This window comes from Pollachius pollachius, assembly GCF_949987615.1.
Source record: "Pollachius pollachius genome assembly, chromosome: 5".
Classification (NCBI taxonomy): domain Eukaryota; kingdom Metazoa; phylum Chordata; class Actinopteri; order Gadiformes; family Gadidae; genus Pollachius; species Pollachius pollachius.
Genome location: NC_136938.1, coordinates 20982714 through 20996064, shown reverse-complemented (window position 1 = coordinate 20996064; position 13351 = coordinate 20982714). Strand labels below are relative to the sequence as shown.

Below are 13351 nucleotides of genomic sequence, written 5' to 3'. Positions count from 1 at the left end.
ACCATGTGGGTAGAGCTGGATGAAGTAAAAGAAAAATGGCAGTACTTGGTTTACAGTTATGGATATTTTCCTGCTCGCTAGTTACCTTCACTAACCAGTAAAAAAGGATGGAATTGAAATGTGCATGCGTATTATCAGACGGCTTTCTGTAGGATTAACGGTATCAGTGTGTGAATGTTAAATGTGTGAATGATCCCTTTGATGTTCTTTTTTCACCCAGACCCCATCGTTGGATCTGTTTGTCATCCTGAGAGAGAAAGTTCTGGAAGCTTGCAGGAAGCGGGGTAGGACTGTGCAGTCCAGACCCAGATCCAGTCCAGATCCCCATCGATCTGGAATTCCAATGCCAGGTAGCTGATTGACTTGCCTCTCAAAATTTCTCCTGTCCTCAGCGGTTACCATAACCGAGTAAGGCCAACCGCTACAATTTATGATTACTTTGCTATAACTGTGGGCCTTCACCAATCAGATTAACGAACTTAATAACAAAGGGTTTACAGCTCTAAAGTCAATTGAATCAGACGTTGTCTGTTCAATAACCCTTCACTTACGAATCACATCAACAACCCCAGCCTGCATGGTTGAACCTATCGATCCTCACTCCCCACTCAACAGCTATTCTTGCCTTTTTGAAGTCTCTTCCTCACCGAATTTCAGACTTTTAACCGATTCAAGAGACTGAGCTGTTTTTAGTTATTTTATGTGTTCAACCCTAAGCCGTCGGGTAAGCCATTTTAACTGCCATGCATATCCAGTACGCTCAAAATGCTGCTCCAAAAATCGTGAATCCAAAAGGGCTCATTACTACTAGTAATTAGGGGCAGAACCCAGTGGTTAGGCTGTCGGACTCCCAGCCTAAAGGTTGTGGATTCAAACTCCAATGTATGCAACCTACCTGTAGGCATCTCTTCCTGCCTACTTCTTGGTGACATATGTATTTCAACTCCATTATCAGTTACTTTGGATAAAAACCCTGCTGAAAGACTGATCGGTCCACGGTAATTAGAGGCCAACGTTTTACTGCGAAACACTTATGGTAAGCTACGAAAAATGAAAAAAAAAAAGAGTCCAGAAAGTCCAAAGATCTGACCGCTTAAGAAAGGTTCAGTTCCCGGCCCCTCCTGGCTTGAGTCCTGCTATACAAGCCAACTCCGGGGCTGTTCCTGGAGAATAGGCAGACCCTACGGTGGTCCCTGGATCCACAGCTGGCCAATCGTTTGGGGCTCCTCCGTGATGCCTCTTGAATCCCATGATGTACTTAACACTATCTCTATTAGGAAAAGTGATTACGCCACTTAAAGCAGGAGACTTTGACTCGGCGCCAGTATTCAACCTCGCCAGTGGTAGAATGTGTGGTTGTAGTCCTCCGTTGCTCCTCGCCGTACCACATTACCCAGAGGGCTGTGCTGTAACCGTCTCCATGTGTGTTGTGGCCACACGCATACCACCACCGCCACCACCACCGCGCGCACGCACAGGCACGCATGCATTCACACACCCACACTTGGCTCAGAGGCCTGCTTTGTCAGTCTACTAGTAATAGTATGTTTCTGTTTATAGGCTAGAGGGGGGGGGGGCTCTATTTTAAGACACACAACAAGACTAACTGATTGCAGACCTCCCTCTTGTCTCCCCTGCTCTCGTTAACGTATTTCTCCTTCTGTCTGCTGCCCTCCCTCGTTGTTTAGACGCATAAATCGATCGATCATCCTGAATCACTGCTATTTCTCGACGGTGGTCTTTTCTCTCCTCCTTCCTCGTTTCACAAGAACGGTAAATGGCTGGAACAAAAACAAACCGAAGCAAAACATTGAGCGGTGCTTTTGCTGCATCGACGATTGCGGCGATCGTCACAAGCTCTCGTCGGGAGAGCCGGAGAGCCGACTGGCCCCCCGGTGACTCACGCTGCGAGCGTCGGCGGCTGGAGAGCGCCTGAACGGCGTGTTGGCGCGGGGACGCCAGCCTGCGCCAAGCTGTCTGCTCTCCCCCCCGGTCCACGTCTGTGGGCCCTGGGAGGATGTTTCTGGTTTTATAGATGGAACACGATACACTCTCATGCCTCGATATTTCATCCCTGCCAGACGTGGACACCAACCATTACTACAGAATTGTGGGGAGATGGACTGTGAGCGTGCGTGTGTGTGTGTGTGTGTGTGCGTGGCGTGGCGTGCCGTGCGCGGGTGTGTAAGTGCATGTGAGTAGCGGTGGCGCTATGTGGTATCGTCAAGGGCTCAGTTGGGTTTTTGTTTGGAGCGAGGCCTAGTGTTTAGTCTCCTCAGCAAATATCTCCTCTGCTTGTCTGCACTCACAATTAGACTGCAGCACGCTGCAGAGAGTCTCCCTCTCTCTGATGTTTCTACTACAACACGGCAGAAACGAACACACATACTTGGAAACATGTGTTGTTGTGTTGTAAAAAAAAAAACGATTTATTGAAGGCTCTGACATCATATGAGATTGCCAGACGCAATAGCCTCCGGATAATGTGAGGTTGAGGCCAAGACACGCAGCGATCGAGTATCTCTGAATCATTCCCGGTTCCCTCGGTTAAAGAAATGCCCCCAGTCACTTTAACTTTTCCTTTTACTTTAAAATGAGTCCTTTTCCAAAGGGTCGTGGGGACCTTTTCTACATGGAATAGAATTGTTTTTCATTTTTTCAGTGGTATACTGAGGTGGAGACAGTTTCACATAATAAATCCTCAAGAGGGGAGTTGATATGACGAGGCGTTGAAAGATCCCCCTTCCCCAGACGAGCCGGGGGAGAGGGATCTCATGGATACCCATCAGCGACAAATTAACTTTAAAATGGATTGTTACAAAACCCACCATGCCTCAGACCCACCGTGAAGCAGCCGGGAAGCAATCCCTGCTGTTGATCTACTCTGGGCCACGATTTACCGTAACCTAAGTGTACGTCTCTCCAGGATATCCTCCCGGACACCAAGATGGATGGTTGGAAACTGAGGAGCGCGCTGGAGCCCACCAGCGTGGGGGGGGGGCGGAGGGATGAGGGGGAGACGGGAGCATCAGAACCGGGCGGTTACCACCATAGAGGAGGAGGGGGAGGAGGATGGCATCAGCCCAGTCCAACTCAACACACCCGACCTCTCTCGTACCCTCACCCCGGCGGTGCAGGGCTCAACCACCCAAGGCCTTACGGGATGCCCCGTGGAGGGCGACCAGGACGGCCAAACAGGAGGGGCCTCCGGCTGGCTCCCAGGTAACGCGCTTGTCATGCAAAACGGCCCGGCACAATTACGCCGAGTGCTGGGATTTAGGTTTTTGTGTGTCAGCCATCGTTTGTTTTAGCACTGTTGAATCCCCTGCTGCCCTCCCCTTTGGCTACGACACACTCATCGCTTGTACGCATGACTTGTGTGCAGGACGACTGTTTATCATGGTTTCCTCTTCCCTCCCCCCTGCTTCAGATGGTCCCATCCTTCAGGCCCACGCTCGTAGCCCACGCTCGCTCGCCTGGTGGAGAGGGGAGAGGATTAGGAGGAAAGGAATCGAGGGGGGGGGGGGGGGGGGGGGGGGGGGGGGGGGGGGGGGGGGGGGGGGAAGAATGGATCAAGAAACGATCAAAAGAGAGAGAGGCGTCAAGTTACTCTGAACAAACTGTTTTGGTGAATGAGCCCAAAAGGAGGACTGTTTGTAGAAAGGAGAGAAGAGAGGTGGATGAGTGGGGGGGGGGGGGATCGATGGGGCTCAGGTTCTAAAAGATTAGGATTAGAGGAATTTCAAGAGAAACTTCAAATGTGTCGTTTTGTATTGCTCCATAAGCCTCCCATAGGAACTCCCAGCACACCAGGCAGAATCCGTTGCAGGTGTGCTCCTTGAGTGCAGTGAACGGATCGGCTGCTAGTCAGTCTTCTCCTGCCTGGCCGTCCACCTGCCTGGCCATCCATCTCTCTACTGCAAATCTCAATCTCTCTCTCTCTCTCTCTCTCCCTCCACCTCTCTCTCTCTCCTGCCTTGCCATCCACCTCTCTCCTGCCTATCAGAGCAGTCTGGGGCCCCACCCTGTGATAGAGAAGGAGGACAGGGTGGGGAAAATGGAGATTATCAGAGGGCTCACTTCAAACACATTGAGGAGGGAGGAGAAGAGTCTCCATCGAGGCCTACTATTTAACTTGGACACTGTTTGCAATGGCAGCGTAATCCTCAGTGAGCCTTCATGTTGTCGCGGAGCTGCTGACACTGCTACTGTTGATGCTGGGGTCGGATATCTGTCCTATTCTATGTTACTGGCAGGAAAACCTCACATCTGTCATAAGACACTATTACCTTTAGTCTAAGTGATGTCAATCATCTATCTACATTTCTACATTCTTGAAAAGACCTTGACCTGTTGAAACATTGATTTCAAAGTTTGTAGGAATTGTGCATTGGATGATGTTTGGCGCAAACTATAAATCAAATGTGTGCATTTCTGCACATACACGAATCTACGTGCGTCCTGTGTGCTCAAAATTGTGTGAATAAAACAGCTAATCTGTGTGGTTATTTGATCAACAAACATTGTCTCATCAAATGTCTACTCATTCTGGAATAAGTTGACTTAGAAGAAATATGGCAGCTTATGAGGAAAGCACATGATATGAAGCCTATCTGAGCAAGTTGAAGCCGTCTTGATCCTCAAATAAGACTGCTCGATCTTTTCTAGCTTGTACCCTTTCTCTTAGACGCAGTGGTGCTTGAGAATGCATTTGAATAGGCCCAAAAAAGCAGGTTAGTGTTTCTGAGGAGCAGAGTTGGTGGGTGTGGTGGTGTTTGTGGGGGGCTAGGCCAAGGGTGGGGCAAGCAACACACAGCATGCACACAAGTGGATCCCATTAACTCACCAAAAGACCATAACAACAAACAGGACCAGGGATATTCTTGGGGAGGAGAGACAGAAGAGGAGGGGTTGAGGAAGAATACAGTGAACAGAGCCTTTAGGAAAGGGAATGTACGCATGTGTGTCGGACGTTGGGGGTCCGAGGGACGATAAGGGTCAAGCAGGGCGGATCGAAGAGGGGTGACCAAGAGTGTCAGGGCATCGAAGGATGATGGATGAAATGAAATCAAAGAATGGAACAAAAGGTGGGGTCTAGGGGTCTTGAGGAGGGAACGTGTGCGACAGTGTACGGCGGGAGGAAGGAGGAGGTATAGGAGGACGAAGGAAATGGAACCCAAGTGTTTCAAGGCGAGGAGCGGTTGTTTCTTCGCCCTCAACCACAGGAAACCCGAGTTGGCCGGCTGACAGGTCCACTTCCTGTGTGTGCGGTGGAGGCCTAGGGTGTGGTCTTCTCAACAAACAACGACGAGTCGAGCTCCCTGTGAGAGCTACTCCCCCCCCCCCGCCCCTCTTGGGTCCCTTGACTTGGTCTCAAACCCCTCTGAGACCCCTGCTTCTAGACCTTCTGCCCTGAGTCTTCTTGGATCACATGGGGGCGCTTGAAAGGCCCAGCTGGAGCCCCTCTCTACTGATGCTACCCGATTACCTCCACCCCCCCCCCCCCCCCAGCAGTGGACCTGACGAGTTAACGTAAAGGACAGCCAAAACACACCACCGCTAATCAGATGTCAAATGCTTGCCTCTTGACAAAGAAACTGAGATTGGTTACACCTAAAACGTGAATCTCAACGGTGTAGATATTGTGTGAGACTGAAGGTAAGACTGTCCAGCTGCACAATACCATAAATGTGTTTACTTAAAGGGTGAAGGTGGGTTCATGCCTCAAGGATAAGGATATTCTGGGGGAGGGAATTTAGTTTGGCTAGAGTTTTTTAAACTAAGGTTCTGCTTGACTGTCATGCTTCTTATATAAGGAGTTTACAATTCATCATAATGTTATCATCGCAACAAGTGCTGTTGGATGTTCCGTTTTAATTATGACGTCCTGTTCCAAAGTAATGACTGGAAGAAGCATGTTTAATCATAACAAAAACGAAATATTTATACCAAAAATATTCTGCCAGATGGACTGAACAGATAAGCATTTAACTCTGGAAATATGACATTTTCTATTGGCTATGGACATGTCTATTGCATCAATTGAATTTGTGTTCAAGCACATATCCTGCGGCATTCATTCAGCAGTCATTTGGTTGGAATACTATTTTATACAATAGCATGAAAGCTTTACAGGCTTCCCAAAATACAACAGGCTGTAGTGGACAAACATCAGCATTGCATATTTACAGCAGGGGCTATAAATACAAACAGCTTTCTTCGGTTCAGGCAAAAAAAAAGTACAAAAACCACAAAGAGGGCATGACTCCCACACTGATGATTCAGGGTGGGTGAGAGAGAGAGAGAAAGAGAGAGAGAAAGGGAGAGAGGAGGAGGAGAGTGAGTGAGTTAGGGGAGAGAGATAGAGAGGGAGGGTAAGGGAGGGAGGGGGGGAGAAATGGAAAGACAGAGAGAAGGGGAGAGAGATAGAGGGAGTGTGGGAGGAAGATAGAGTGAGTGAGGAAGGGAGAGAGAGAGAGAGAAGGAGGGATAGATGGAGGGGGGGAGAGAGAGTGAGAGGGAGGGAGAGAGAGAGAGAAGGAGGGATAGATGGAGGGGGGAGAGAGAGAGAGAGAAGGAGGGATAGATGGAGGGGGGAGAGAGAGTGAGAGGGAGGGAGAGAGAGAGAAGGAGGGATAGATGGAGGGGGGGAGAGAGAGTGAGAGGGAGGGAGAGAGAGAGAGAAGGAGGGATAGATGGAGGGGGGGGAGAGAGTGAGAGGGAGGGAGAGAGACAGAGACAGCCAGACAGACAGAAAGAAAGATGGAGCTCACAGCGTCCATTCCAGGCTGCTGTGCTCCAGCCTTCTGTCTGTTGGCTGTAGTGAGCTGGCTGGAAGAGGCCAGGCAGAGCTCGGCAAATGAATGAAAACCTAATAGAGAGGAAGAACAAAATGTAGACAGAGAGAATGAAAGGGATTTACACTGTGGAGAAGTTATATTTAGCTCAACTTCAATGGCTACAAATGTCTTAATCAAGGCATTGATAACTTAATGGCTCTGAGGCTAATCCTTTGTACTAACCTACTACAGACACCTAAATGAACCTCTCATGGTTTCTCTCCTTGCCTCTCCTCTCCTTTTCATTAATTTGCTTTCCTCTACCCTTCTTTTCTTTCCTTTACTTTCCTCTCCTTTCCTTTCATTTCCTCTCCTTTGCCTTCTCTCATATCCTCAAAATCATTACAGGCTCATTTGAAATGCATGGACAATTTTGCTTTTATGCGTATGTGTTTTTTCACCACAATTTAAAAAAATAATGATTTTAAATGGTGAATAGTAAAGAAACTTTAACATTTGAAATATACAATTATGGTTGGCATATAACTAAGTGTAGCTGAAGTAATGATCAGCGTACCTCAACAACAAACAACAACAACAACAACAGCATCAGCAGCTCTTAATAGCCATAGCGATGCAGTGACTCCGCCGACACCTGAGGCCCTAGCTTTGTAATAATTTGCCCAAAGTGTGGTGTCCTATCCTGGACACCTCCTCCGTGGTCCTGCCTTCTCCTTCACCCTCCCCCCCCCCGCCCACCAGCCCTCTCCCCCTCCCTCCTCCTTCCACTTCTCCCATCCACCCCCTTCCTCCCCCTAACTGCTCACTCCTCCCTTTCTCTTCTCATCCTCCTCTTTCTCTCCCCACCTCCTTCCTCCCCTGCTGCTTCACCGCATCTCCTCCTTCCAGCACCAACGTACTCCCCCTCCTCCTCCTCCTCCTCCTCCTCCTCCTCCTCCTCTCTCTGTGTCTGTCGGTCTGTCTATGAATGAATGCCCTCTGACTAGTGGAACATATGCTGCTGGTTGTTCAATACCCACCCTCTGAGAGACAGAGCGTCCATGCGTGTGTGTGTGTGTGTGTGTGTGTGTGTGTGCGTGTGTGTGTGTGTGTGTGTGTGTGTGTGTGTGTGTAAGAGTGTGTGTGCGTGTGTGTGTGTAGGGGAGGGGGGATGAGTGTGTGTGTTTGTGTGTGTTTGTGTGTATGTGTAGGGGGGATGTGAGTGTAAGTGTGTGTGTTTGTGTGTGTGTGTAGGGGTTTATGTGTGTGTGTTTGTGTGTGTGTGTGTGGGGGGGGGGGTTTAGTGGGGTGCTCTATCTGTGTGTGTGTCTGCTTCTGTGTGTGTGTGTGTGTGTGTTGGGTTGTGTGTGTATGTGAGTGTGTGTGCTATGATTGTGTGCCCGTGTGTCCCTCCATGTGTGAATACAACAGAGTGTGTGTATTGTGCATGTGCACGCGTGCGTGTGTACGAGTGTAAAAGTTTGAAAGAGAGAATTGTACGCGTATACGAGTGTGTGTGCGTGTGGGTCTGTGCGTGCGCGTGTCTGCGTGCGCGCGTGTGTGTGTGTGTAAGTGTGTGTTCATTGAAACATATGCCTCCTGTTGCACATCGGCCATCTGTTCCCTGAATGGACTGATGGAGTGCTGCGGTAACCATGGTAACCGACCATTCAGTCAAATTGCCTCTCAAACACCCCCCTCCGGCTGTGTGTGTGTGTATGTGTGTGTGTGTGTGTGTGTGTGTGTGAGGGAGCGTGTGAGTGTGTGTGTGTGTGTGTGTGTATCTGTGTGTGTGTGTTTGTGTGTGTGTTTGTATGTGTTTATGTTTAGGAATTGACTGGCAGCGTGGAGGAATTCCCACATGTTGATGAAATGCGGGGCTGACCCTCGGCAGCGGGCCGCCCGTCCACGGCCAGTGTTCCTCCCAGTGACCCTTCAGTGGGTCCTGCTGGGACCAGCCCCAGTCTCCTGCGGGGACATTGTCTCCGGCGTAATATAGGGGATGGTTTATGGCCCGGGGATCAAGCCAAAGTACTGCCAAAACACAACAGAATAGACTTACAAACTCACAGGGAAAAAAACACCTTGTTGGTTTTTGTTTTTATTATTCATTTATTTATTAACTAAATTATAATATAAAAAATTATACATATATATTAACATATTGCATTAGCTTTGTAGATGTTATGTAGATTTGTTTTGTACCTCCATGCATAGGGCTTACATGTGGTCTTTCTACAATGACTCTAAATTTTGCATAGTTTATAAACCTTTATGCTAGATGTTCTTCTAGACTTGCATCTCTACATACAATCTTCATTATACAAGCATTATTAAGGGCAACGCTTGTTCACCAGCATCCAATAAGAGGCCTGACCACAGATTGTAAACTTAAAAGGAGAAAAGTAATTGTATTTGAAGCAAAGACAAACCACAGTCACACAATAAACACACAAACACACACATCACACATCACACACACGCACACACGCACACACACACACACACACACACACACACACACACATACACACACACACACACACACACAGACACACACCGCAACAGCAGCAGTGCAGCAGTGAAAACTAATCTTGCGTCTCAACTGACTATAACTGCTGATCTATTCATTGGCACCCTCCATTACAGCACCCAGCGGCCCCACCCTGTCACACACACACGCACACACACACACACACACACACCCACTCTGACCCCACCCACCCACCACGCACACACCCATCCCCACCCATTGCTGTGGTCTGCTGGCCATATGTCAGTCACCATCCAATGAGTAACCTCTCCCGAATCCCCCCCCCCCACAGCCCCCAGCTCTTTGGTACAGCATTGTGTTTGTGTCTCGTGTTGAGTGTGTGTGCAACTGTAAAAGGGTTTTAACCATTATGGCTCGACCCTCGCTTTCAAAGCAAAGGTGTCATTTATCTGCCCTGCTGCCTTGCCTGGTCTCTCACACACACACACGCACACACGCGAGCACACACACACACACACACACACACACACACACACACACACACACACAAGCACACACACAAAACACACACACAAGCACACACAGGCCCACACACATACACACACAGTGGTTTAGGGAGAGACTTCACTGATAAGATCCAGAGGTATCACTCTCTCTGAATTGTTAGCAACAGGAGTTTCAACGTTTAAAGCGTGCGTCCAAATGCATGTCAATGCATCTGGTGATACGTATCTAAATAGTCTGCCTTCTCAGATCTCCTCTAAAGATGCCTTCCCCATTTACTGGCTGTTTGGACAAGAGTATAAATAACGTCCTGGAGTATAATGGTGTGTGCCCTGGTGGAGGCCAGGTGGTGTATCTGTGTTGTCCAATGCCTGACCTTTGATCCATCCATCTTACCAGTGACCACTCCAACTTGTGTACACGCTCAGCAGGTGGGCCCCAAACGCTCCAACTAATCGTTGGCCTGCAGTGCTTAATGCATCAGTACATGTTTTCAGTCCAGGCTGTTGCTTTCTAAACATAGTGCGGACAAACCCTGCCGGTTCCTTGGTATTATGTTAGTGCTGCTTCCTGCTTCCTGATACGGCGTTCTTTAAGAAGATGTATTTAGTTTAACAAACCGGTCTCAGTGTTTGACCTACGCTAGCAGACTTGGTAATGGGTTTTACAGTGTTTTTTTCGTCGTTGTGTGTGTGTGTGTGTGTGTGTGTGTGTGTGTGTGTGTGTGTGTGTGTGTGTGTGTGTGTGTGCGTGTGTGTGTGTGTTCACTAATGGCACTGGAAGGAGGAGGAAGAGGTGGGGAAGGCAGCAGGAACATTAGGATTCTGATTGGACACTTTCCGTCATTCCTTTGGGCCCGGTCAACTTCCTGTCTGCTCTTATGTGTGCTTCAAATATAAGTGTACTGTGTAAGTGTGTATGTGTGTGTGTGTGTGTGTGTGTGTGTGTGTGTGTGTGTGTGTGTGTGTGTGTGTGTGTGTGTGTGCACAACTTGATCATGATGTCATTATGTAGAAAAAAAAGGAACACTTTACCATAAGGGTACATTAATGTACCATTAACTGACGTTAGTTAATGCAGTTATGATCACTATTCCATAGCTAAACATAAATACTATTGTTTAATATTGAATGCTGATAAATAATGTAAAAAATTAACACCTTAGTTAGCATGAACACAATTACCTTAGTTCACATGAATACCATTAGTAAACATGATGAAAAAATGTATTATCACTAGACCATTCGTTAACTGTTAACTAACTGCAAGTAAATGCTTGGTACTGCAATAGCTAACGTGTATTAATAGTCAATTGAATAATAATTAATGTACCCCTATGTAAAAGGTACCGAAAACACACAACCTTATTTAAAACACTTTGCTTTGAAATTCAGCACTGGGCTCAGAAGCTCTGACTCTGTAATGAACTGGAGCGCACTGAGAACACACACACTCACACACGCACACACACACACACACACAAACACTCTGCATAACAATGAACAACACATTGTGTCGGGAGTACGTTATGCTGCATGTGAGACGATGTGCAGTGTTGTGTATGAAGGCGCATGGCGCTGCGCGTTGTGTGCGTTTTGCTGCCGAGCTCCGGACCACACTGCGTCCTTGTTGTTGCTTCGGTCGGCTCTTTCTCGAGGCCTTGATCTTTCTTTTCTATAGTTTGATTGTTCTCGTGACGCGTCCAGTTTTTACCACCCATTCTGTCTCAAATTAATTCAAACATGCATTCATTCAAACATTCCATTGATTTAGGTTTATTCTGTTATAGGTCAGAAATGCAATAATTTCCCTCTTTCTTTCCTCTTTCTTTCTTTCCCCATTCCTCTCTTTCTAAAGTCCTGATAGACACGTCTCCATGCAGATCACCCGCTACGGTTGTCCCACCCCCACCCCCACCCCCCATCCTCTACGTCTTGGACAGGGGGGCCTGCATACATTGGAAATTGAACCCAGTGCCCCTACCTCTAACGTGTCCCAAATGTGCGTCTCTCCCCGCACATCCTCCTGGTCCACAACATTCCGCTGTGTGTCTGTGTGTATGTGTGTGTGTGTGTGTGTGTGTGTGTATGCGTATATATATGTGTGTGTGTGTGTGTGTGTGTGTGTGTGCGTGTGTGTGTGCGTGTGCGTGTGTGTGTGTGTGTGTGTGTGTGTGTGTGGAGTCGGAAAACTCTGACTGTCCAGGTCATTCCTTCAGCGTGGGGTTTACTCCACATGATATAAGACCCCAGCGGTCATCGTCACATGCCACGTAAAAATCATATATACAGGGAACTGTGAAATCAGCCTCCCAACCTGCCGTTGGAGAGCCCCTAGCCCGTGTCTTGCTCAATGGCCTTCTTGTGCCGGGCGCATGAGTTGTGACCTCCTGTCTGTTCCTCCTGCCCGGACTCCCGCTGCTTGCTCTAATCTGTGCGCCTCTGTATCCGTCACGCCTTGAACCGCTGCAGATGTACCTCCTCTGAAGTGTTGAGCCGTTACAAGCATGGCGACCCCGCAGGTTAACCCACAGGTACCGGGGCCTTGGGAAGTAGGGATAGGAGGCCGGGGTCGGAGGTCAAGATAACAGGGAAATCCCAGAGGTTAGTGGAAAAGTCCACCGCAGCCCCCGGTGGAAACGTCTTGGTTAGCACCTGCTTCTTATCTCAGAACATGAAAACTATATTTATGTTCTATTTCATTGATGTATTGGTTGATGGTTTGTTTAAAGGGTTGCATTGTAGATTGTGAATCCCGCTGCATAAAGCTTATGGCACATATGATGTTCCTAATATATGCCACATAAACGTGGCCCATAGTTTATTGTATTTCACGGTTACTGCAGAATCTCGGTGAGAAGCGGCCGTATTGACCATTATGGACTCGGTTCTGGACTCTGTTCCTGAGGGTCAGGCGCACCATCGCGGTTGAATTGGAAACCCTTTGATCTCAGGGAACAGACGGAGAGAAGAGGAAGACAAGAGTCACAGAGGGTCACAGACAAGGAGAGAGGAAAGAGGAGGAGGATTTACCACCCAGTGGCGCCATTCACGTATCCCAACCCCAGTGCATCCTGGGGGATATAAACGATTCACCAAGCCGTGTCGATGGACCTAACAAATAATCATTTTGTGAAATTCTCAATGAAGGAATTGTTGACAACTTCGATCCAATAAAACCTGAAATTGATTCTTTCCATGGTGTCTGCGGGCATTTACCAGCCTCCCATCTGTAATGGCTTATCTCCCATCTTTTCAACTTATTTACACTTCACACACTTGTTGGGGAAGGACGGGAGAGGGAGGGGGAGGGACAAAGTCCTTCACCTTGAGTACCCTCTCGTTACTGTACTTTAGGGGCTGTTTAGTGTACTTGTGTGTCTTTCTTTGCAGGGAGTGTTGTCCGTGTGTTGGAGGTTACAGAACAGGAGCCTTCTCAGCATGGTTGTGTCACCTCAGCCAGCTCTTTGATAAGCTCAGACGCTTCCCTTTAGCACGATACTGTCAAATACACAAATACACGCACCCGGAGAGAGAGGGAGAAAGGGTGGGGGAGAGGGAGAATCCTGAATCTT

General features: G+C 48.2%; 1 protein-coding gene across 1 annotated transcript in view; it reads left to right on the top strand.

Annotated features, from left to right (window-relative positions):
* fam120b (family with sequence similarity 120 member B) overlaps nt 1-3461 on the top strand; it is a gene marked incomplete at both ends in the record, with an annotated part of 13629 nt that extends 10168 nt beyond the window's left edge. The window contains 5 exon segments of the mRNA XM_079736784.1: nt 1-5; nt 221-350; nt 2927-2991; nt 2993-3222; nt 3431-3461. The exon segment at nt 1-5 is cut by the window's left edge and continues 202 nt beyond it. Coding sequence (XP_079592910.1) covers nt 1-5; nt 221-350; nt 2927-2991; nt 2993-3222; nt 3431-3461 — 461 coding nt within the window.
* Between the last annotated feature and the right edge of the window lie 9890 nt (nt 3462-13351).